Source organism: Callorhinus ursinus, unplaced genomic scaffold (genome assembly GCF_003265705.2).
Source record: "Callorhinus ursinus isolate GAN/ISIS: 27379988/994484 unplaced genomic scaffold, GSC_fseal_2.0 scaffold27, whole genome shotgun sequence".
NCBI classification, from domain to species: Eukaryota; Metazoa; Chordata; class Mammalia; order Carnivora; family Otariidae; genus Callorhinus; species Callorhinus ursinus.
Window position 1 is genome coordinate 5,180,557 of NW_027397089.1, and position 23,520 is coordinate 5,204,076.

General features: G+C 43.1%; 1 protein-coding gene and 1 long non-coding RNA gene across 4 annotated transcripts in view; one reads left to right on the forward strand and one right to left on the reverse strand.

Moving 5' to 3' along the window:
* Positions 1 to 1,546: 1,546 nt before the first annotated feature.
* TMTC1 (transmembrane O-mannosyltransferase targeting cadherins 1) overlaps positions 1,547 to 23,520 on the forward strand; it is a 281,565-nt gene continuing 259,591 nt past the window's right edge. For all 3 annotated transcript variants that reach the window (XM_073877756.1, XM_073877758.1, XM_073877757.1), the window contains exon 1: positions 1,547 to 2,070. In XM_073877756.1, the coding sequence (XP_073733857.1) occupies positions 1,769 to 2,070 (302 nt within the window). In that variant the 5' untranslated portion in view covers positions 1,547 to 1,768. The remainder of the gene's footprint in view (positions 2,071 to 23,520) is intronic.
* Positions 19,454 to 23,520, reverse strand: part of LOC141370146 (uncharacterized) — a 17,755-nt gene continuing 13,688 nt past the window's right edge. The window contains exon 4 of the long non-coding RNA XR_012373946.1: positions 19,454 to 19,687. This is a non-coding gene — a long non-coding RNA (uncharacterized lncRNA). The remainder of the gene's footprint in view (positions 19,688 to 23,520) is intronic.

Genomic DNA, 23,520 nt, shown 5'->3' on the forward strand with positions numbered 1-23,520 from the left:
GGGAAGATGGCAGATTCAGGTGTGTGTGGGGCCTGGATATTAAAGCTATCAAGAGTCAAAAAGTTTTGACATAAGGATAAAAACATCCATGCTTGGGTTTCTCAGTTTCATTTTGCAGTCACTAAGTTTCAAATCACCAAAGTGAAATGAATGAAATGCGTCTTGACTTGTAATATGTTTGTCTTCATTCACTGGGTTTTCAACTGCTCAGATACATCTTAAAATTAAAAAAAAAAAAATGGTGTGGTAAAGAGTCACACAAATGCTCAGTATAAGAACAATATTTGCCTTTTATTTTCCTTTTTTTTTTTTAAGATCAATGAACCTTTTAAGAATTTTTGAAGGATGGGAATAAATGGCAAATTTTGTATTTTAAGTTTTTTCTCTTCGGATGTGTCAAATTCCAGGTAACTTCAGTAACATACAGCAATGGAAATTTACGATGGCCCTCAAAGAGTTAACAGACTTTTCAAACCTGGAGACATTCTAGTAATCTTTCTGGGATATGTAATTTATTTACATATATAACTAGTATTTTTAGAAAAAGAAAATAACTTTTCAGAAAAATGGGGAGATTGGGAGTCAAAGCCAGAGGCGTTAACGTTTTAATTTTTTTTCTTCTTTTTCAAGTGGTATTGACTTAGCAGGAACAGTTCAAACACGCCCACAGTCCAGGAAATAATCATCAGACCCAAGTGATCCACTTAGAGGGGAAGAAAAAGCATCTCCTGGATCGTCTTAAGAGTTTTAGTAAGAAATAAAATGAGAAGCAATGTTGCAGAAGTCAATTCAATGCCCAGACCCAAACCCCAAATCCAACCTGGTACTTTTCCTAAGTGCGAGCAGAGCAATGGGCGGTAAAGGCAAACAGCCCGGGGCGCCCCCTGAACAAACTGCGCGGGGCGGGCAGGAAGCCCTCGGCCAGGAGACCCTTTCTCTTGGTTTTGGGAAGGTGCTTGGGGAAGCTCCGTTTCCCTCACGCCCCACGCGGAGGCTGCGAGCGCGGGGTGCAGGCCGGCGGGGGACAGAAAGGCCCGGGGACGAGACGCGGACCGGGCGCCGGGCAGGAGAGCGTGTCGCCGGGCGCTGCCGCCGCTGTTGTCCGGGGTCCTGAAAGCCGGGAACTTCCCGGCAAGCAGCGGACACTTTTCTCGGTGTCGGAGCGGGGTTGTGGGGGTTTCAGGGTGCGCACCTGCTAAGCCCGTCCTGGCCCTAGGCCCGGAGGTGCAGGCAGATGAGGCCCTCCCCCTCCCCGTGGGTGGGGGTGCGTGACTGGGGGGGCGGCGGTGAGCACGGCCGGGAGCGCCAGGCAGGACCCCGGTGGCCCTTCTCCGCCTCTCGGGCAGCCCCGCGCCGCGACCCCGCTCCACCTGCGCGCGAACTCCGGCGGCCGGAGACGCGGGCGCCCGGGGCTGAGTGCGGCGGCGAGCGGGGCGGGGGCGGGGGCGGAGGGTGCTGGGGGTGGGGGGCGGCCCTAGTCCGGGGATAGAGGGGGGGCGGGTGGAGGCGAGAGCGAGCGGGGCATGCGCAGTGGGGCGGAGGAGGTGGCGATGGCCGGGGGAGGCGGGGGGACTGCTGTTTATTTGCAGCTGGGCCAACTCGGCGGCGCAGGCGGCGGCGGAGTGCGGGGCGCCAGCGGCGGGTACAGCTGCCGCCGCACCATGCCCGAGCCCACCTCCGGGCAGCCGCGGCGCGCCGCCGGGGCCCCGGCCGGGGAGGATGCCAGACGCCCGGGAGCGGCCAGGGCAGCGGTGGCGGCGGCGGCACGATGGTGGTGACGGGCTCTGCCCGAGGCAGCGGCGGGGACCGCGCGCCCTCCCGGCGGCGGGGCTGCGGACTCGCGCCGGCCGGGGCCGCGGCGCTGCTGGCCGGGGCGAGCTGCCTGTGCTACGGCCGCTCCCTGCAGGGCGAGTTCGTGCACGACGACGTGTGGGCGATCGTGAACAACCCCGACGTGCGGCCCGGAGCCCCGCTCCGCTGGGGCATCTTCACCAACGACTTCTGGGGCAAGGGCATGGCCGAGAACACCAGCCACAAGTCCTACCGGCCGCTCTGCGTCCTCACATTCAAGTGAGTCCCTCACCTCGCGCTCGCAGCCGCCGCAGTTTCTCCTCACCTCTTGTCCGAGCTGGGAGAAGTTGCGGGACCGGCTCGGGGGGCGGGGGTCGTTTCTTTTCTTGCGGCCCCTTCCCCTCCACACCACCCTCCTCTCCTCTGTCCACGCCACTCTGCGCCGCGATTCCCGGCCCCGCTTCTCTGGGCTCCCGGGGAGGTTCGGGAGGCGCGGGCTGGGAGTTGGGATCGAGTTTCTCAAGAGTCTATGCTCTCTGCGGGCTGGTCTCTCGGGCAAGGGCTGGTTGCGGGCTGGTAGAGCTGCTACCGCACTCCCACCCCAGCCGGACGGTGGTCAAGTGCGACCGCGCGGGCCCAGAGAGTTCCGGACGGGAGGCTGTGGTGGGGATGCTTGCAAGTTGGGAATTTCTCGGAGGCTGTTGGGCAGCCTTGCTGATGGCGAGAGAATCCGTCCCTTTGGGGTCGCGTTCGGAGGAGAAGAGACGAGAGCCAGGAGCTGCCAGGGCTGCATGGGTTTTGGAGAGGCGCAGCGGAGGGAGCGGAGGCACTCCCCCGACCTGCAGCCTTTGGCTGCTCCCGGAGCCTTTCCTGTCTGCAGGTCTGCGGAAGGGCTTGGATTTAAGATTTTAAAAGATGCACAGCAAAGGAAGGCCGAGCGTGGGATTCTCTGGGGATCCTGGTGTCCCAGTCGAAATAGTTTTTGTTTTACAATCTCAGAGTCATGATTCAGCATTTCTGGTGTGAATAAAGTGTAAAGGGAATCGAGGGAACGCCAGGTTTTTGTAGGGTGGAGTATTCTCTTGAATTTTAAAAGCGGGCTTGCTTCAGATGGAAGAGGAGGAGGGCTTTGTAAGAGTGCTATCTCGTACACCGTGAGCTTGACTCAACCCTTTGCAGTTTGGCTCCGCGTTTAAGCTTATAATGTGCCGGACAAAAACTTGAAATAATATTGGTTCAGTATCATCAGGGTTTTAAGCCTTTTCCAGTGGGTGTAATATGAACCCGTCTTCATGGTAATGGTCATTCGAGACGGGATAGGCAGCTTGAAAAGCTTGCCTGGGGCCAGGAGGCCACGGTTTCTTGACAGGTGGCTGTGATGACTTAGAAAAGGAAACCATAGCAGTTGGCAGTAATTCATGGGCTTTTGACTTAATTCTTCCACTGAAATGTCAGTGTTTTAAAAGAGGGTGAGGAAATTGCACATTTGACTCTGAAGAGAGTATTTTATAAACATTTGTCCTCTTGGAAAAGTGGTTTTGGTTTTCGGCTGGAAGATAACCTCAGCTACTGAGTTGCTTCAGTACTCTCAGTTTTCCAAATGTTTCTTAAAATCTTAGATGGCACAAATATATATGTTTATCTTCTAAATTGGCCTGCTTTTTCATTTATCACAGTGAAGGATGATGGTTCATTTAAGGTGTGGAAGCTCACAGCATGAGATGTGCTGGGCTTGTAACAGCCATGGAGACTGTCTTGATCTGAGCATTTTGCATCTTAAAAGGTTAGGGCCAAATGCCTGTGCCCACTTGGTGGAGGATGGGGAAGCTGTTTTCACTTCTTGACTTTCTAAAATGTTTTTTCAGGCATGCAGGAGATGGCAGGGACAGAAGAGAGGAGTGGGGAAGGAAGTAGACAATGAGGCAAGGCCATTGATGAGGAGGAAGGTTAGCAAGGGTTTGGGGGAACAGGGTAAGGGGGTAGGAGAGTTGCAGGGCGGGGCCGACTCCTCACTACATTCTCCTTGGTTACAAAATGCAGATTGGTGTCTAAGATCATTGCTCTTTGTATGTTTTATCTTACTGGCTGTGTTTCTGGAGAAGATTGAGTTGTAAATCTAGAGAACAACACAGCACTACTGGAAAGGGGTAGATGTCTCTTCAGAAAGAGAAAGTTAGCTCATCTTTCCATGTTCACAGGTGTGGATTAAAATAAGACCTGGAAGCTTTCTCCAACACTGGATCTTCTTGTGCAGCCGCATAAAGAGGGGCATGTACGAGGGCACGGTTGATGATGCTAGACCCACACAACTCTGAAGATTGTTGCAAGGAAGGACAGACAATCACAGTAATTAATTACTCAGTGTGAACCAAGCATTGGCCTGAAACACTTTACATAGATTATGTCTTTATGATCTTTATTTTAGGTAGTTGGTGAAAATAAAGTTAAAGTGGCCTTTTAAATATATATACACACTGTTTTAATTATATCTTAAGCTAGGTTTGTTTGAATAAAAATCTTTGAGAATTCGAGAACATTTTTATTTATTTTTATTGTGGTAAGAACATTTAACATGAAATTTGCCATTTAAAATTCTTAGGAGCACGATACAATATCATTAACTCTAGGCACAGTGTGGTACAACAGATCTCTGGCACTTATTTCTCTTTCACAACTGGAACTATATACCTGCTGAACAGCAGCTCCCTGGGCTCCCCTTCCCCTGCCCTTGGCAGCCATCCTTCTACTCTGTTTCTATGAATTTGACTATTTTAGATACATTATGTAAGTATAATCATGCAGCATTTGTCCCGTGACTGGCTTATTTCACTTAGCATAATGTCCTCCACGTCCATCCATTTTGTTGTATATGACAGGATTTCCCTTTTTAAGGCTGAATAATATTTCATTGTATGTATAGACCACTTATTCTTTATTTTTTTAAAAGATCTTATTTATTAGAGAGTGAGCAAGAGAGAGTATGAGCACGAGAGGAAGCAGAGGGAGAAGCAGGCTTCCCGCTGAGCAGGGAGCCCGAAGTGGGGCTTGATCCCAGGACCCTGAGATCATGACCTGAGCTGAAGGCAGACACTTAACGACTGAGCCACTCAGGCACTCCCCACTTTTTTTTTTAATCCATTCATCTGATCATGGGCAATTAGGTTGTGTCCATGTCTTAACTGTTGTGACTATTGCTGCAGTGAACTTGGCAGTGCATATATCTCTTCAAGATCCTGATTTCAATTCTTTTGGATTTATAACCAGTAGTAGGATTGCTGGATTACAAGGTAATTGTATTTTTAACTTTTTGAGGAATCGCTATACCGTTCTCCACAGGAGCTGCACCTTTTATGTTCCCACCAATAGTGTACAGTGGTTCTAGTTTTCCACATCCTTGCCAACACTTGTTATCTTTTTTTTTTTCATAAAAGCCAGCCTAATGGTTGTGACAGAGATGATAACTCATTGTGGTTTTGATTTGCATTTCCCTGATGATTAGTGATGTTAAGCATCTTTTCATGTACCTGTTGGCCATTTGTATGTCTTTTTTTTTAAATTATAATTGACATAAAATACTCTCTTTCAGATGTATACCATAGTGACTTGATGTTTTTATATATTATAAAATGGTCCCCACTATAAGTCTGGTTACCGTCTGTCACTATACAAATTTATTACGGTGTGATTATGTTCCCTAGGCTGTACATTACGTCTCCATGACTTATTTATTTTATAACTGGAAGTTTGTACTTAATGCCCTTCACCTATTTTGCTTGCCGTCCCCACCCCCACCCCGCCCCCCACCCCCCACCCCGACCCCCACCCCCCACTATCCCCTCTGGTAACCGGTTGTTTCCTGTATCTGAGTCTGTTTCTGTTTTGTTCTGTTAGGTTGTTTTGTTTTTTAAATTCCACATATAAATGAAGTCATATGGTATTCATCTTTCTCTGTCTGACTTAGTTCACTTAGCATAATACCCTCTAGGTCCATCCATGCTGTCACAAATGGCAAGATTTCATTCTTTTTTATGGCTGAATCTTTATTGGAGAAATGTCTGTTCAAGCCCTTTGCCCATTTTTTCATCATATTTTTTTTTACCTTGAGTCGTAGGAGTTTCTTACGTATTTTGAATATCAATAATGTATCAGATACATGCTTTGCAAATATTTTCTCCTATTCCATAGGTTGCCTTTTAACTCTGTTGATTACTTCCTTTGCTGTACAGAGGTTTTTTAGTTTGATGTAGTCCCAGTTACCTAATTTTGTTTTTTTGTTTTTTTGGGGTTTTTTTGCCTGATTTTGTTTTTATTGTTTGTACTTTTGGTGTCATATTTAAAAAGTCATTGCTAAGTCTAACATCATAAAGTTTTCCCCGTTTTTCTTTTCTTTCTTTTTTTTTTTAAGATTTTATTTATTTATTTGACGGGGGAGAGAGAGAGAAAGAGAGCACAAGCAGGGAGGGGGGCAGACGGCAGAGGGAAAGGGAGAAGCAGGCTCCCCGCTGAGCAGGGAGCCTGACCTGGGGCTCTATCCTGGTACCCTGGGATCATGACCCCTGGTTTTCTTCTGGAAGTTTTACAGTTTCGGGTCTTAAATTTAAATTGTTAATACATTCTAGGTTGATTTTTGTGTGCAGTGTAAGATAAGGGTGCAGGTTAATTCTTTTGCATGTGGATATCCAGTTTTCCCAACACTGTTGAAGAGACTGTTCCTTTCCCTGCTGTGTGTACTTGGACTTTATGTTGAAGAGCATTTGACCATATATGTGTAGGTTAATTTCTGGCTCTCTATTCTTTTCCATTGGTAAGTATGTTTGTTTTTATTCCAGTACCATACTGTTTTAATTAGTGTAGCTTTGTGATATAGTTTAGAAATCAGGAAGTGTGATGCTGGCAGCTTTGTTCTTTCTCAAAATTGCTCTGTATATTCAGGGTTTTTTGTAGTCCAAATGAATTTTATGATTTTTTTAAAAAAATTTTATTTATTTATTTGACAGAGAGAGTGATAGCGAGAGCAGGAACACAAGCAGGGGGAGTGGGAGAGGGAGAAGCAGACCCCCCGCCGAGCAGGGAGCCCAATGCGGGACTCGATCCCAGGACCCCGGGATCATGACCCGAGCCAAAGGTAGATGCCCAACGACTGAGCCACCCAGGCGCCCTGATTTTTTTTTTTTCTATTTCAGTAAAAAAAAAAAAGCCATTGGGATATTAATATAGAATACATTGACTCTATAATTGCCTTTGAGTATTATGGACATTTTAAAAATAGTAAGTCTTCTGATCCATGAACTTAGGATGTCTTTCTATTTATTTGTGTCTTCTTTAGTTTCTTTTGTCAATGATTTATAGTTTTAATTATACAAGTTTTTCACCTCTTTGGTTAAATTTATTCCTAAGTATTTTATTCTTTTTGATGCTGTTACAAATGGGATTGTTTTCTTAATTTTGGATAGTTCATTATTAGTGTACAGAAATGCAGCTGATTTTTTTAATGAAATATAGTTGATACAAATGCAGCTGATTTTTGTATATTGATTTGTATCTTGCAACTTTACTGAATTTGAATATTCTAACAGTTGTTTTTTTTTTTTGAGTCTTTAGGGCTCTCTAACATAAAAGATCGGTGTCATATGCAAACATACGCAAACATATAAAAACAGATAATTTTCCTTTTTTTTATAAAGATTTTATTTATTTATTTGACAGAGAGAGACACAGAGAGAGAGAGAACCCAAGCAGGGGGAGTGGGAGAGGGAGAAGCAGGCTTCCCGTGGAGCAGGGAGCCCGATGCGGGGCTCTATCCCAGGACCCTGGGATCATGACCTGAGCTGAAGGCAGACGCTTAACGACTGAGCCACCCAGGCACCCCGATAATTTTACTTCTTTTTTTTTCCAGTGTAAATGCATTTTATTTCTTTTTCTCACCTAATTGCTCTGGGTAGGACTTCCAGGACTATGCTGAATAGAAGTGCAAGAGTGGGCATCCTTGTCTTGTTCTTGATCTTCGAGAAAAAGCTTTCAGTTTTTCACCACTGAGTATGATATTAATTGTGGGCTTTTCATATATGTTCTTTATTATGTTGAGGTAAATTCTTTCTAAGCCTAGTTTTTGAGACTTTTTACCATGAAGGGTGTTCAATTTTGTCACATACTTTTATTGCATCTATGGACATGATCATGTAATTTTTACCCTCCATTTTGTTAATGTGGTATGTAACATTAGGTGAATTGTTCACATTGAACCATTCTTGCATCCCAGGGATAAAACCCAGTTGGTTATGGTGTGTGTTCCTTTAAATGTGCTATTGAATTCAGTTTGCTAGTATTTTGTTGAGGACTTTTGCATCTGTGTTTATCACGAATGTTGGCTTGTAGTTTTCTTTTCTTATAGTGTCTTTGGCATTAAAACAAAACAAAACCCTTCTCATTGTGAGATAAGTGTACATTCCCATACAGTTGTAAGTAATAATATAGAGATTTTTATCCATTTTCCTCCAGGGTTAAAGCCTTGTATAACTATAGTATAATATCATAACCAGGAAGTTGACATTGATACAGTCCACAGCTTTTTATTTAGATTTGACCAGTTTTACATGTACTCTTTTATTTTTGTTAAGTGCGTATTTAGTCCTATGCAGTTTTGTCACATGTAGATTTCCAAGATTACCTACCACACAGTCAAGATACAGAACAGTTTCGTCATAAGGATCCTTACTGCTTCTTTATCATAGTTAGAAACACCCATTTGTAACAACCCCTAATTTGTAACACCCCACCCTGCTCCATAATCACCACTAATCTGTTTTCCATGTCTATAATTTTGTCATTTTGAGAATGCTATATGTGGAATCATTATAGTATGTAACCTCTTGAGATTGGCTTTTTTCGCATTAGCATAATTCTCTGGAATTTATTCAGATTGTTGCATATCAATAGTTCATTCCTTCTGTGGCTGAGTAGTATTCCACTGTGTGGATGTCCCACGGTTTCATCATTCACCTGATGAAGGACATCTGGGTTGTTTCCAGTTTGGGGCTGTTACAAACAAAACCGCTATAAACATTCATTTATAGGTTTTTATGTAAACATAGGTTTTATTTCTTTGGGATAAACATCCAGGATTGCAACTGCTGGGTCACATGGTGATTGCATACTTAGTTTTTTAAGAAACTGATGAACTGTTTTCCAGACCTTTCCATACAGTGTATGAGTAATCCAGTTATTTTGCTTCCTCACCAGCATTTGGTATTGTCATTTTTTTTAAATTGTAGCGGCTCTGATAGGTGTACAGCGATATCTCATTGTGATTTTAATTTGCATTTCCCTAATGGCTGATGGTGTTAAATATACTTTCACGTGCTTATTTGCCCTCTGTATATCCTCTTCGTTAAAATGTCTCTTCATATCTTTTGTCCATTTCCTAAGTGGATTTTTATTTTTTTATGTTAAATTTTGAGATTTCTTTATGTATTGTAAGTACAAGTCCTTTGTCATCTATGTGGTTGGCACATAAGCTCTCCAATTCTGTAGCTTGTCTTTCCCAGTGCAAAGCTCAAACCTAGGTTTTTTGTTTTTTCAAGATTTATTTATTTATTTTAGAGAGAGAGCTTGCTGAGCATGAACATGCTGGGGGGGGAGGGACAGAGGGAGATCCGAATCTGCAAGCAGGCTCCCAGCTGAGCTTGGAGCCTCACATGGGAAGGGTGAGGGAGGGGGCCTTGATCCCAGGACCCATGAGATCATGACCCAAGCCAAAACCAAGAATTGGACACTTAACCAACTAAGCCACCCAGGCACCCCTCAAACCTAGTTTTTATTAAAATAGTTTATTATCTTTGATTCACTGAATGAATGTCACACATACTGAGAGCTAGAAATTACCTTAAGAATAAACAATAAATAAATACATTAATTAATAAATAAAGATGTGTAATGCTTGTTACTGTTAAGGTACTTAGATGCATAGAAACAGATTAATCAGTTTTTCTCAAATAAGAAATCAGCCGAAATTGCAATAAGGAAGTGGATTTTTAGAGTGCCTACTCTACCAGGTTGTGGGGCAGGGTGCCATGGAAAATGAAGGCAGTTTACCAAGATATGATGGCTTTGTATTATGTCAATTTAACGAAATTGGAACTCTGTTGCTTGGAAATTCTTTCCCTGTATTGCACTAGGCTGTAGTTGTACAAGAGGAATTTCTTCGAGATTTGGAAAGTGAAGTGGCCATGTTCCCGGTCAGAGGGCTGGTGTAGGTATCGGTGCTGTTCCAGCTCCCGTGGGTTGTCACAGACATGCAGGCTAACCCGCTGCTGGCGTGTGACGGTAGCTAGGTCCACATCTCCTCTGGAACTCTCCAGATCATGGTGCTATAGCTACATGGAATCATGGTGCAGATGTGAGTGCAGCCCTGTGGGGAAGAGCGCCAGCCTGTTTGAAGCCACTCGCATCATTAAAGCTGGAGCCTTTAGAGGCTGTGAGCAGCAGAGGTACATTCTAGTTCATCTTCGTGGCTTCCAGCCCTTCCTTCCTTTCCCCTCCTTCAAGTTCAGCCTTCCTCCCTCCCAAACGCCAGCCCTGCCAGCTTTTGACGTCCGATGCAGACAGAAGCAGCAGGCTTGCATAGGCTGTGTAGCCGGCTTCCACTGTTGGGAAAGGTCAGATCTCTACAGTAAATCCCTTCTGCTGTAGCATTCCTGGTGCTTCCGCTTCTCCAGTCAAACTTTAACTGATACAAATGGTCCTCTCTGTGCTCCTTGAAGTGAGTTTAGAATTCTAATGAATTCCCATTCCCAATCAAATCTTACTTTCGGTCTTTTCATAAGATCATTTCCAAGGGCACACAGGAATATTTTTGGACCATTGTAGAGCAGAATCAAAACATCTGTGAAAACTTAATCTGCAGCAGTCGCCTTTTTTATTTTGCTTCTTTATCCTCCACTGGCCATGACCTGTTTTTAACTCTGGAATCAGGACATTAAACATGCTAAGTCACTCTCTAGGCACTTAATTGACACAGAACTAAAACCCAAGATGCCCATAACCCCCAGACATAAAAATGGCCCTGATTGATTTTAAAGGTGCTTAACTTTTTAATTTTATTTCTTCTCTGCCCCTTTCCTCTTGAGAAGAAGCTCCTGCTGGATTGTTAGTAGCGCCATTCCACATCAGGAAGCAAGGAGATGCTTCCTTCAACAAGAAAGAAGCAGGGGTTTTCCATGTTAAAGATGGGGAAACTAAGGCAAATGAATCTCTCTCCGTGTTTAGGCTACTTGATCATAGTATTCTACCAGTTTGCTATAAAGGTTTATCTTATTGAAGGCTTCTGATGGTGATACACACCATGAGAGTGAAAGTGGGTGGTTTGAAATGTCAGAGTTAAAAAATAGAATATCTTAATATGTGCAGCTGTAAGGATTTGCAACATTTTAATGCTTGGATCTGGAGAGGTGCTTTTTTTTTTTTTTTTCAGCAGCAGTTTGCATCTTTTAGTCACAGATGATATGCCAACCATGAAAATCAGCTCTAGCCTCTATGCCTGAAATCTAAAAGAAATGGTGGCGTCTTCATTTTGGTTCTGTTCCTTTTGATTTGTTCTCTTTGGAATTCATTTGGAGATAGTCTGTTGCAGTAAAGCTGATAAGTTTGTGTTCTAAGTCTATGATGATGGCAGACACCTGGAGATTGTTTGGCTAGATTGTCTAGGATGTTCAGTGATGGATATAGCCAAGGAAAAAATATGATTGGAGGCAATAAAGACTTTATAGAAAAGAATGAAAAAAATGGCCTCTGAAAATTGCATGGCATACTAAGATTTTTCTTAGAAACCTAAAGAGGGAGGGGGTCAAGGACCTTAGATGGAAGATGGGCTTTAGGCTATAGTCTTGCAGTGTAGGAAGGATGGAAAATGAGAGGAATATATTTTTGAATTATGAGGGTTTTTATAGGTGAGTCTCTGAGTGAAGGCTTGGAAAACACGTTTGGAAGCAATCTTTTTTTTTTTTTTTTTTAATCAATGAGTGTCTTTTCTATCTTCCTTTGGAGCTACAGTTCATGTTTTCCCTAACTTCGACTACGTAGTCATTCTACTTAAAAAGGCAGGGATGGGGGAGGAATGCTTGGTCATGCCAGGGTTAATGGCACTGTTACTTTTCCCAGTGATGAGAAATGGTTTCTCTTCTCCAAGACCCTGTTGATCTGACCCCTGGCCATCCCCCTGACCTCTACTCTATCCGTCTGCACCTCATTCTACCTCTGTCAGCATTCTAGAGTCCTTGTGCCCTTCACAGGTGACACCTGCCGCTGCCTGGGACCTTTGCACTTTCTGGAATGCTCTTTGCCCAGACCTGTGCTCTCTTGCTCTCTTACCACCTTCAATCTCTGCTCAGATGTCACTTCCTCCTTGACACCTTTCCTGGCTCCCCGATCCAAAATGGCAGACTGTCCTCCATGTTTCATCCTCACTCTGTCACTCTCTACCCTCTCTGCCTTAGTAGCCCTCATTGCTATCTGGCAACATGGATTTATTGTTGGTTTTTCTCTTCTCACACTACCGTGTTAGCTCCATGAGGTGTGTCCTTAGCACCTGCAACAGTGCCTGCCATGCAAAGTAGGGGCTTCATAAATTACTGTTGAAAGAATGAATGAATTAATCACTCATGTGAACACTTGACCTTTTCAGGTAAATATTTAGGCAGGGCTACACTTTTATAATATAGACAAAAAAGTCTGCTTGACTTATTACTTGGTTTATTTGCCTTTTTTCTTCCTCTGTCAAAGAGAAAAATGGAGGCAGACAAAGAATTTCCTGGACATACAGAGATGGGTTCCAGTGGGTCCTGCCTACTGGAAGGTTAAGGGACAGTTTTGATTCTGCAAGGAGCAGTTGTGGCTCCCTGTTGCCTTCTGCTGGGACTGTGACTCTGTAGAGAGTGAGGATACACAGCACTTCGGGATCATTCTCCTCTTGCGTGGCATATTGAAGTGTGATGCTTGGTGGATGCTTGTTGTAAATTTTAAGGCTGGACATAGCAGCTGTATCTTCTGAGGCAAACCCCAGAATTACACAGAGTTTTCTCCAAACCCTGCTGTCAGGGGACTAAAGTTCATCCACGCCCGTGTCCTACAGTCTATAAAGAATGGCCATGTTTTTTCAAGCCAGTGAGGTAAACAGGACATATTACTCCCAGTTGGATCAAATAGAGTGTAAGGCTCTGAAAAATACTTTCTCAAAGGAACTATGATGACTGTGACTCTCTGTCCCCAAGTACTGTAGAATAAAGAATTTTTTTTTGGCCTTTATCCCAGGTTCCTGGGAGGGACTTTCTAAACCCTTGGAATTTCCTAAGTGATGGGAGTGTCTCTGTTGCTCACAGTGCGCCCTGAGATCATTCTTGAGTTTATGCTAAGGAAGAGGTAACTCGTGATGGGCCTCCTGATAGTTTCAGAACATGGGCTGGCTATGCTGGAAAGACCAATCATAGGATAGAGAGATGGGATTTTGAGCCACATACCAGCCCTACCTTCCAACTTCCAGGAAGGGAAAGTGGTGCTGGAGATTGAGTTCAGTCACATGCCCAGTGATTGATTGAATCAATCAACCTAAGTAATGAAACCCCAGTTAAAAACTTGACATTGAAACTTGGTTGAGTTTGCCTGATTGGTAGTCATACATCATTGAGCTGAGGGGGTGATGTGTCCTGAAGACATCGAAGGTTTGTGTTTGGGACCCTCCCAGACCTGTCTCCATGGGTCTTTTCTTTTGACGGGTTTTTGATTTGTATCCCTTATCATAAAGCTGAAATCACAAGTGTAATGCTTTCTTGAATTCTGTGAGTCATTCCTGCAAATTATCAAACCTGAGGGAGTTGGGGGAACCCCCAAATTTGTGGCCAGTTGGTCAGCAGTGCAGATAGCCTGGGGACCATTGAGCTTGCAGCTAGTGTCTGAAGGGAGTGCAGTCGTATGCAAGACTTTGTCCTCACATAAACTCTTGCTAGCACTATTAGAATTGCCCTGCATCGAGGAACTTTACCAAACGCACACCTTTAAAGGAAAACAAATTGGCTAAAAATTGACAACTCAGTTATACTTCTAAATATACTTCTATATTTATATTATATCTGGTGTTGATCTGTTAATTTTTATTATTTGCTGACTCTCTTTTTGAAGATTTTCTTCCGGGAACTGCTGCCTTCTAGATGTGGTCACGGATCTTCTGTCCTCAATTTCCCCACTGTTTCTTTGATGCACTTGCTACCCTGAGCACTTACGTGACCCTAGTGACAATAACTGCCCCTTGCATGGGTGTGGGCTCCTCCTGACAAGGCCCGCTTCCCCTGTTCCCTCCCCGTAGCTTCCGCATAGCCAGGTGAGGATGGGATGCCTTGAGCACAAACCCAGACCATAAATTTTATTTGTGTCTCAGAGCACCAGTCTCCCCCTCTGCACTGTCGTTTACCTTGGTACCTGCGAATCACATCCTTTATTTCTTTGATACATTAAGTGATGATGATTTGCTGATTTATTCCTGATACTAGAGGGAATGCAGAAGAAGAGCAACCAAAATGATTAAAGGCCAAAGGGATTCGCCTTAGAGGAAAACGAGAAGAACCAGATGTTGTTATTTATTGGTTGAATGATCTAAGAAGACTATGAGAACCACTTACAAGCATTTGAGAGCTGAGAGGATAGCAAGAGAGGGGGAAGAAGAAAAATGAATGGCAGTTGAGGGGACAGGAGAATGTACTGCATGCTCAGTTTTGGGCTTTGGAAACTCACAAGGAAAGTGTTGGAGAACTCGTTATTTGAGATAGCAGAAAGAGCTGGTTAAGGTTAAGATGGTTAAGGTACATTAAATTTTTCTTTTCTCTGGTTTGTAGTTCATATTGGAAAAGAATGTATGTTGTGTTATTGCTGAGAAAACTGGATTTTCCTGTTAAGTGTAGCAAACATAGGTAGCTAAGCTTTGAGATGTGTGTCTCATTGTTCTGAGTCTCACCTGGTTTGAATCATTGGGTTTCTTGGGACAGATCTCGGGGTCCCATTTCACACTTACTGACTTAGATTGTCTTGCGGTGGGATGAGGGAATCAGAAATTGTAGCTAGCATCTCAGGGGATTCAGAATCCTGGGAACCACTGGGACTCAATGGGAGCATATGTTACATGAGGTTGAGATGCCAAGTATCTCTGGTGTAACATAGAAAAAAGAATCCAAATCTCATTGAGATAGGAATGTTGCAGTGCATTTATCACATGTCTCCTGCCCACACCTTCCTCCCACCACTCTACTACATTTCCTGAGAGGGCCAGATGATTTTCCCTCCACTGAGGCATTAAGAAATGGATTAGTGAGGGAGCACCTGCAACTTTTACAAAGTCTGCATTGACTCTTTTCTGTAGGCAGGTGTGATGTGGGAAATGCGACTGAGGTGGGCTTTCTGATTTCAGTGGGGGTGATGGGGTCCTGGAGTACCAGATGTCAATGGCAGAGCTTAGCTGCCAAAGACAAGGTGAGTGCGTTTACCATGATAGGCGGCAGGGACGCAGTGGTGATCAGAATGTCGTGACCCCTGGTGCTGGCTAATTAATCCCATTGTCCCTATGAATGAAGTAGATGTGCAGCCCTCTTAAATGGTGCTTCGTATATATCCCAGGGAAGCTCCAGGCTTGGGGCCGAAAGCCAGACTTGAGTCACCACAGGGGAGAATCATGACCTCTTAGGCAGGTTCCAGCCATCTGCCAGTTTACTGAGGTAGAGCTGTTTGATTGAGTGGAGCTGGGGTCCCCTGGAGGAAGGGTCCTAGTCTATTCCATAGTAGAAGTCTCTTCCAGGGATACGGCCCGGTTTTGTTTTTTTAAACCAGAACTATTTTCCAAAGAAGAAAATTAAAAAGAGTAAGGGGCTTTATCTAGAGCTCCAGGCTCTGCGAGTGTGAGAAGGGGCAGCCGATGGCTTTCCTCTCCCCTCCCCACTCAACCTCCTGTGACTTCTTGGTGCCACACTGTGTGACCCTGTGACCTTTTCTGGGGGCCAGTGCCCTGTGATTGCTGTGAGCTCATTATAGCCCCTCCTTTCTGGGCAGTTTTACGGGGAGGCAGAAGAGCTCAGACGGAGGAGGGGCATTTGTGGTCATATTTGCCAAAGTCTGGAAGGCTTTCAACCAGTCAGACATGACTATTCAGATTTTTTCTTTTCTTCTTCTTCTTCTTTTTTTTTTTTTTAAGATTTGTGTATTTGAGTGAGCGAGAACTAGTGGTGGCAGGGCAGAAGGAGAGAGAGAGAAGCAGACTCCCCCATGAGTGGGGGAATCTGATGTGGGGCTCGATCCCAGGACTCTCAGATCATGATCTGAGCCAAAGGCGGAGGCTTAACTGACTACGCCACCCAGGTGCTCCTTTCAGATTTTTTCTAAAAAGAAAAAAGAAATATTTCCTATTGCTTTAAATTAGAGATGAAGGCTAAATTAGAGATGAAGGCTAAATCAAATGAAATTAGAGATTCTTATTGTTGAAAGGGAAAGATGATTTTTTTCAACTTCCAACTTAATGTAAGTTTATTTGCTCATTCAGTAAACTTCATTTAGAATCTACTGTGTTTAGTGAGATGGATATGATGAGGAAAAGAGATGAATTTTTTACAGTGCATGAAAAATGCTTATAATATTTGAGGAATATGGCAAAGGAGTTTTAAAAGACTGAGTAAATGCTATGATGGAGTGCATTCAGGGTGACAGAACGTGAGAGACTGTTCTTCTTAGATGGTGTTTAGGGTGGGCTGGTTTTCATGCTTCTGCATGGACATTTCTGGTTATCCAAACACCAATTCTAGTCTTAAATACTGCTTCTTCCTTGGAGAGTCTTCCTTTGAAGTCTGTATTTTGTCAAATTGTGAGTACTTGTGCCATCTAAATGGGCACACAGATATTTCCAAGCAGCCATGTAGGCCAGGTCTTCTAGTATTTCAAGAGACCGCTGGAGATTTTTATGTGAAATCACCTGTTTTAAAAACATCGGTAAATTAAAGAAAGAAAGAAAAGGCATACAGGTAAAACAAAACAGTTTGCAGGCTGTACTTGGCCCTCGGTCAGTCTCTTTGCAACATTGTTATTGGATCTTCCTTTTCAGTCTGAGAGCTAGTTGAGTAAGGGCTTTGCTTCACTCACTCATTCGTTCATCTGTACATCTGTCCATTTATCCACTTAATTTTGACAACCATGAACCGGGCATTGTGCTGGACACTAGGGATATAGACATAGTATGGCAACGACCCTTTCCCTTGGAGAATTTGGGGTTATTTCTATCATCTTTCTCTAGGCTGAGCATTCCCCAACTCCTCCAGCCTTTCCTGAGACATCATTTTCGAGACCCCCACTCTTCCAGCGTCCTGGAGCTCTCCGATGAAGGTGCTCCAGCGTTTCAGGGGCACCCAGAGGGGCTGCTGCCCCACGTTGGACACCACCCACCCTCCCTGTCCCGCGTGCAGGCAGAATACCTCCCTCTTTCTTGTCTCTGACCCTGGTAGGTTCTCCCATTGCTAGATTTCTTTGACTAACTATTAATTATCTGTTCAGTGTCTCTCTTTCTCCTACGATGCTGTTAACTCTTTGGTAGCAGGTGCCATGTCTTCTCTTTGTATCTCCGGGCCCTACACCATGCCTGACACGAAGTAGGTACTCAATACCTATTTGTTAGAATGAATTGAAATGAAAATTAGTTTGACTTATGCCGTTTGGTCTGTTTGATAGCCAAGACGCAGTAACTCTTCAAGTTTAGAGTAAACTAACAGCTCTTGGACAATACTATGTGTGTCATTTTAGTCTGGATTGCAAGTATTTTGTTCTCTTTTATGTCCAAATGTGGGACTTTACTCTTACCCATCTTCTGTCTAATCCTGTAAGAATTAATTAACAATATCAAGCAGTTAAGCTCTTTGTGAATCTTAGTCTCCCAGTCCAGTGGACCTGCCTTCACAGATGTAGGCTTTCTGCAAGCTTGGTTAGCATACACTACAGAACTCACTGAGTTTTTGATAAAAATATTGGACAGACCAGAGATAATGTCAGAATCTTGTGACTTACACTTAAGGTCTCCATCTAAGGAGACACTGGTTATTAGTCAACACTCTGTCTTTGCTACAAATCCATCTTCTTGTATCTTGTACACAAGGGAGATTCTGAAAGATTTTGGTAAATGCCTTTGTTAAAATAAAGATGTGATGTGTCTGTCACACTCCTTGTTCTATTAAAATGTGACGTTAACCAGTTAAACCACCTTTTTGTGAACCCATAAAAGAATCAGAGATCCTTTTTCCAGTGCTCACAAATATCATTTTGTTATTATTTTCTCTCATTTGTCTATAGTTGGGAGAGTTCACTGTCCATCTTTTTAGATATTTGGGAAACTCTTGTAATTTTAGATTCTCAGTCATTTCTCAAAGCTTAGATTTGCCAGTATCTGGTACCATGTGAGGCGCTTTCAGTTACCGTAATTAGCACTGCAGTGGTTCTCCATTCAGTAATTTATTTTTATATTTTGGGATCTAATTGAATTCACTTAAAACACCAGGCATTTTGTCCTAACCAGTTTCCAGGAATAATAATCTGATGGCAGCTATACTTGTGAATATAGCATAATGTATAAACTTGTCAAATCACCAAGTTGTACACTTGGAACTAATGTAACATTGTGTGTCAACTCTACTCAAATAAAAAACAATCCCTCCCCCAAATCATCTGTATAGATAACACCTGCCCATTTTCAGTTAGGATACCACAAAAGTGACTCATTTTGTATCATTTTTGGAAGGGGAAAGTACCTCAAAAAGTGTGGTAATATACTAATAACACTTTTAATGATTTTTTTTTACTTTTCAAATGGTTGAATAACAAATACTTTGGGAAAATAATGAGTCTTTTGTTCTCTTTTTAAAAGCAGTGCTGTTAATTTGTAATCCAAAACTATGATCTAAAGTATAATATCTGTGGAACCAGTCAGATGTATCAGGGATTTGGCTTGTTAGATGTCTTCTCTTCTTTTTATTGTCATTTTTATGATTATCACAGTAAGATGCATCCTTGTATATTATAAAGTCCTGTTTCTTCTTCTCCTTATACTCAGTACTTCTGATAGCAGATGTGTAGGGTTTTTTTTCACAGTGACCAATTCTCAGTGTCCTACACTATTTGGGTGTCCTACAATTCAGTTCAATTCTGACACTGTCTATCTGGAGTTAGCATCAGATCCCCCAGGTCGAAAGCCCATTTCCACAAGACTGACCCCACTTCAATTTTTTTTTAAGATTTTTATTTATTTATTTGAGAGAGGGAGAGAAGGAGAGAGAGAGAGAGAGCACAAACAGGGGGAATAGCAGAGGCAGAGGGAGAAGCAGGCTCCCCGCTGATCAAGGAGCCCGATGTGGGACTCGATCCCAGGACCCTGGAATCATGACCTGAGCTGAAGGCAGACACGCTTAACAGACTGAGCCACCCAAGCGCCCCAACTGACCCCACTTCAGACACCAATTACAAGTAGTGGGTCCCTAGATTGCCACACTTCTGTCCAGCTTGGTTGAAATCGGGGGTTCCTGTGCCCCCTCCTCAGGTTCAATAATTTGCTCTAACGGCTCACGGAACTCAGGGAAACACTTAATGTTTTACTGGTTTATTATACAATGAAGGGTATGACAAAAGATACAGATGAACAGCCAGATGACGAAATCCTTAAGGTGGGGTCTGGAGGGTCCAAAGCTCAGGAGCTTCTGTCCCCATGGAATTGGGGTGTGCCCGCCTGCCCGGCGTGTTGATGTGTTCACCATGAAGTTTACCAAACCCTGCAGTTGAGGCTTCATCAAGTAGGCATCATTGATAATGACCTCCATCTCTGGCCCCTCTCCAGTCCCTGGAGGATAGAGGAGGGAAAGGGCTGAAGGTTCCAAGCTTCTAATCATAACTTGATCTTTCTAGTGACCAGCCCCCATCCAGAAGCCCACCAAGAGTCACCTTATTAGAAAAAAGATAATCCAGTCACTTGGGGAGTTCCAAGAGATTTGGGAGTTCTGGGTCAGGAATCAGGGCCAAAGACCAAATATTAGAACAGAGATTCTCCTAGTACCTTTATTACTCTAGAAATTACGGAGTTTTTATTCGCTGTGGGTTTTTCATAGATGGATTTTATGAACTTGAGGAATATTCCCTCTATCCCTATACTCTGAAGAGTTTTAATTAGGAAAGGATGCTGTATTTTGTCAAATGCTATTTCTGCATCAGTTGAGAGGACCATATGGTTCTTCTCTCTCGTCTTATTAATAATGTGTTCTATCACATTGATTGAATTGTGAATGTTGAACCACCCTTGCATCCTGGGGATAAATCCCACTTGGTCGTGGTGGATGATCCTTTTAATGTACTGTTGGGTCCCCTTAGCTAGGATTTTGTTGAGGATTTTGGAATCCATATTCATCAGGGATATTGGTCTGAAATTCTCCTTTTTGATGGGGTCTTTGCCTGGTTTGGGGATTAAGGCAATGCTGGCCTCATAGAATGAGTCTGGAAGCTTTCCTTCTGTTTCTATTTTTTGAAACAGCTTCAGTAGAATAGGTATTATTTCTTCTTTGAATGTTTGGTAGAATTCCCCAGGGAATCCATCAGGCCCTGGACTCTTGTTTTTTGGGAGATTTTTTGTCACTGCTTCAATCTCGTTACTGGTTATTGGCCTATTCAGGTTGTCAGTTTCTTCCTGTTTCAGTCTTGGCAGCTTATAAGTTTCCAGGAAGTCATCCGTTTCATCCAGATTGCGCACTTTATTGGCATATAGTTGTTGATAATAATTTCTAATAATTGTTTCTATTTCCTTGGTGTTAGTTGTGATCTCTCCCCTTTCATTCATAATTTTATTTATTAATTTGGGTCCTTTCTCTATTCTTTTGGATAAGTCTGGCCAGTGGTTTATCGATCTTATTAATTCGTTCAAAGAACCAACTTCTAGTTTCGTTGATCTGATCTGCTGTGTTTCTGGTTTCTAATTCATTGATCTCTGCTCTAATCTTAATTATTTATCTTCGAATATGTGGCTTAGGCATCGTTTGTTGCTTTTTCTCTAGTTCTTTAAGGTGTAGAAAAGACCCCGAATTGCCAAGGAAATGTTGAAAAAGAAAAACAAACCTGGGGGCATCACATGTTGGCCGATTTCTTTTTTTTTTCCTTTAAATTTTTTATTGTTATATCACCACACATTACATCATTAGTTTTTGATGTAGTGTTCCATGATTCATTGTTTGTGCATAACACCCAGTGCTCCACGCAGAACGTGCACTCTTTAATACCCGTCACCAGGCTAACCTATCCCCCCACCCCCCCTCCCCTCTAGAACCCTCAGTTTGTTTTTTCAGAGTCCATTGTCTCTCATGGTTCATCTCCCCCTCCGATTTACTCCCCTTCATTCTTCCCCTCCTGCTATCTTCTTTTTTTTTTTTCTTAACATATATTGCATTCTTTGTTTCAGAGGTACAGATCTGTGATTCAACAGTCTTGCACAATTCACAGTGCTCACCATAGCACATGCCCCCCCTAGTGTCTATCACCCAGCCACCCCATCCCTCCCACCCCCCCACCACTCCAGCAACCCTCAGTTTGTTTCCTGAGATTAAGAATTCCTCATATCAGTGAGGTGATATGATACATGTCTTTCTCTGACTGACTTATTTCACTCAGCATAACACCCTCCAGTTCCATCCACGTTGTTGCAAATAGCAAGATCTCATTCCTTTTGATGGCCGCATCATATTCCATTGTGTATATATACCACCTCTTCTTTATCCATTCAGCTGTCGATGGACATCTTGGCTCTTTCCACAGTTTGGCTATTGTGGACATTGCTCCTATAAACATTGGGGTGCACGTACCCCTTCGGATCCCTACATTTGTATATTTGGGGTAAATACCCAGTAGTGCAATTTCTGGATCGTATGGTAGCTCTATTTTCAACTGTTTGAGGAACCTCCATACTGTTTTCCAGAGTGGTTGCACCAGCTTGCGTTCCCACCAACAGTGTAGGAGGGTTCCCCTTTCTCCGCATCCCCGCCAACATCTGTCGTTTCCTGACTTGTTCATTTTAGCCATTCTGACGGGTGTGAGGTGGTATCTCATTGAGGTTTTGATTTGGATTTCCCTGATGCCGAGCGATGTTGAGCACTTTTTCATGTGTCTGTTGGCCATTTGGATGTCTTCTTTGGAAAAACGTCTGTTCATGTCTTCTGCCCATTTCTTGATTGGATTATTTGTTCTTTGGGTGTTGAGTTTGATAAATTCTTTATAGATTTTGGATATAGCCCTTTATCTGATATGTCATTTGCAAATATTTTCTCCCATTCTGTCGGTTGTCTTTTGGTTTTGTGGACTGTTTCTTTTGCTGTGCAAAAGCTTTTTATCTTGATGAAATCCCAATAGTTCATTTTTGCCCTTGCTTCCCTTGCCTTTGGCGATGTTTCTAGGAAGAAGTTGCTGTGGCTGAGATTGAAGAGGTTGCTGCCTGTGTTCTCCTTTAGGATTTGGATGGACTCCTGTCTCATATTTAGGGCTTTCAACCATTTGGAGTCTCTTTTTGTGTGTGGTGTAAGGAAATGGTCCAGTTTCATTCTTCTGCATGTGGCTGTCCGATTTTCCCAACACCGTTTGTTGAAGAGACTGTCTTTTTTCCATTGGACATTCTTTCCTGCTTTGTCGAAGATTAGTTGACCATAGAGTTGAGGGTCCATTTCTGGGCTCTCTATTCTGTTCCATTGATCTATGTGTCTGTTTTTGTGCCAGTACCATACTGTCTTGATGATTACAGCTTTATAATAGAGCTTGAAGTCCGGAATTGTAATGGCACCAGCTTTGCTTTTCTTTTTCAACATTCCCCTGGTTATTCGGGGTCTTTTCTGGTTCCATACAAATTTTAGGATTATTTGTTCCATTTCTTTGAAAAAAGTGGATGGTATTTTGATGGGGATTGCATTGAATGTGTAGATTGCTCTAGGTAGCATTGACATCTGCACAATGTTTGTTCTTCCAATCCATGAGCATGGAACGTTTTTCCATTTCTTTGTGTCTTCCTCAATATCTTTCATGAGTATTTTATAGTTTTCTGAGTACAGATCCTTTGCCTCTTTGGTTAAATTTATTCCTAGGTATCTTATGGTTTTGGGTGCAGTTGTAAATGGGATCGACTCCTTAATTTCTCTCTCTTCTGTCTTGTTGGTGTATAGGAAAGCCACTGATTTCTGTGCATTGATTTTATATCCTGCCCCTTTACTGAATTCTTGTATGAGTTCTAGCAGTTTTGGGGTGGAGTCTTTTGGGTTTTCCACATACAGTATCAAATCATCTGCAAAGAGTGAGAGTTTGACTTCCTCTTTGCCGATTTGGATGCCTTTGATTTCTTTTTGTTGTCTAATTGCTGTGGCTAGGACTTCTAATACTATGTGGAATAGCAGTGGTGATAGTGGACATTCCTGCCACGTTCCTGAACTTAGGGGGAAAGCTCTCAGCTTTTCCCCATTGAGAATGATATTTGCTGTAGGTTTTTCGTAGATGGTTTTTATGAAATTGAGATATGTACCCCCTATCCCTATACTCTGAAGAGTTTTGATCAAGAAAGGATGCTGTATTTTGTCAAATGCTTTTTCTGCATCTATTGAGAGGATCCTATGATTCTTGTTCTTTCTTTTGTTAATGTATTGTATCACGTTGATT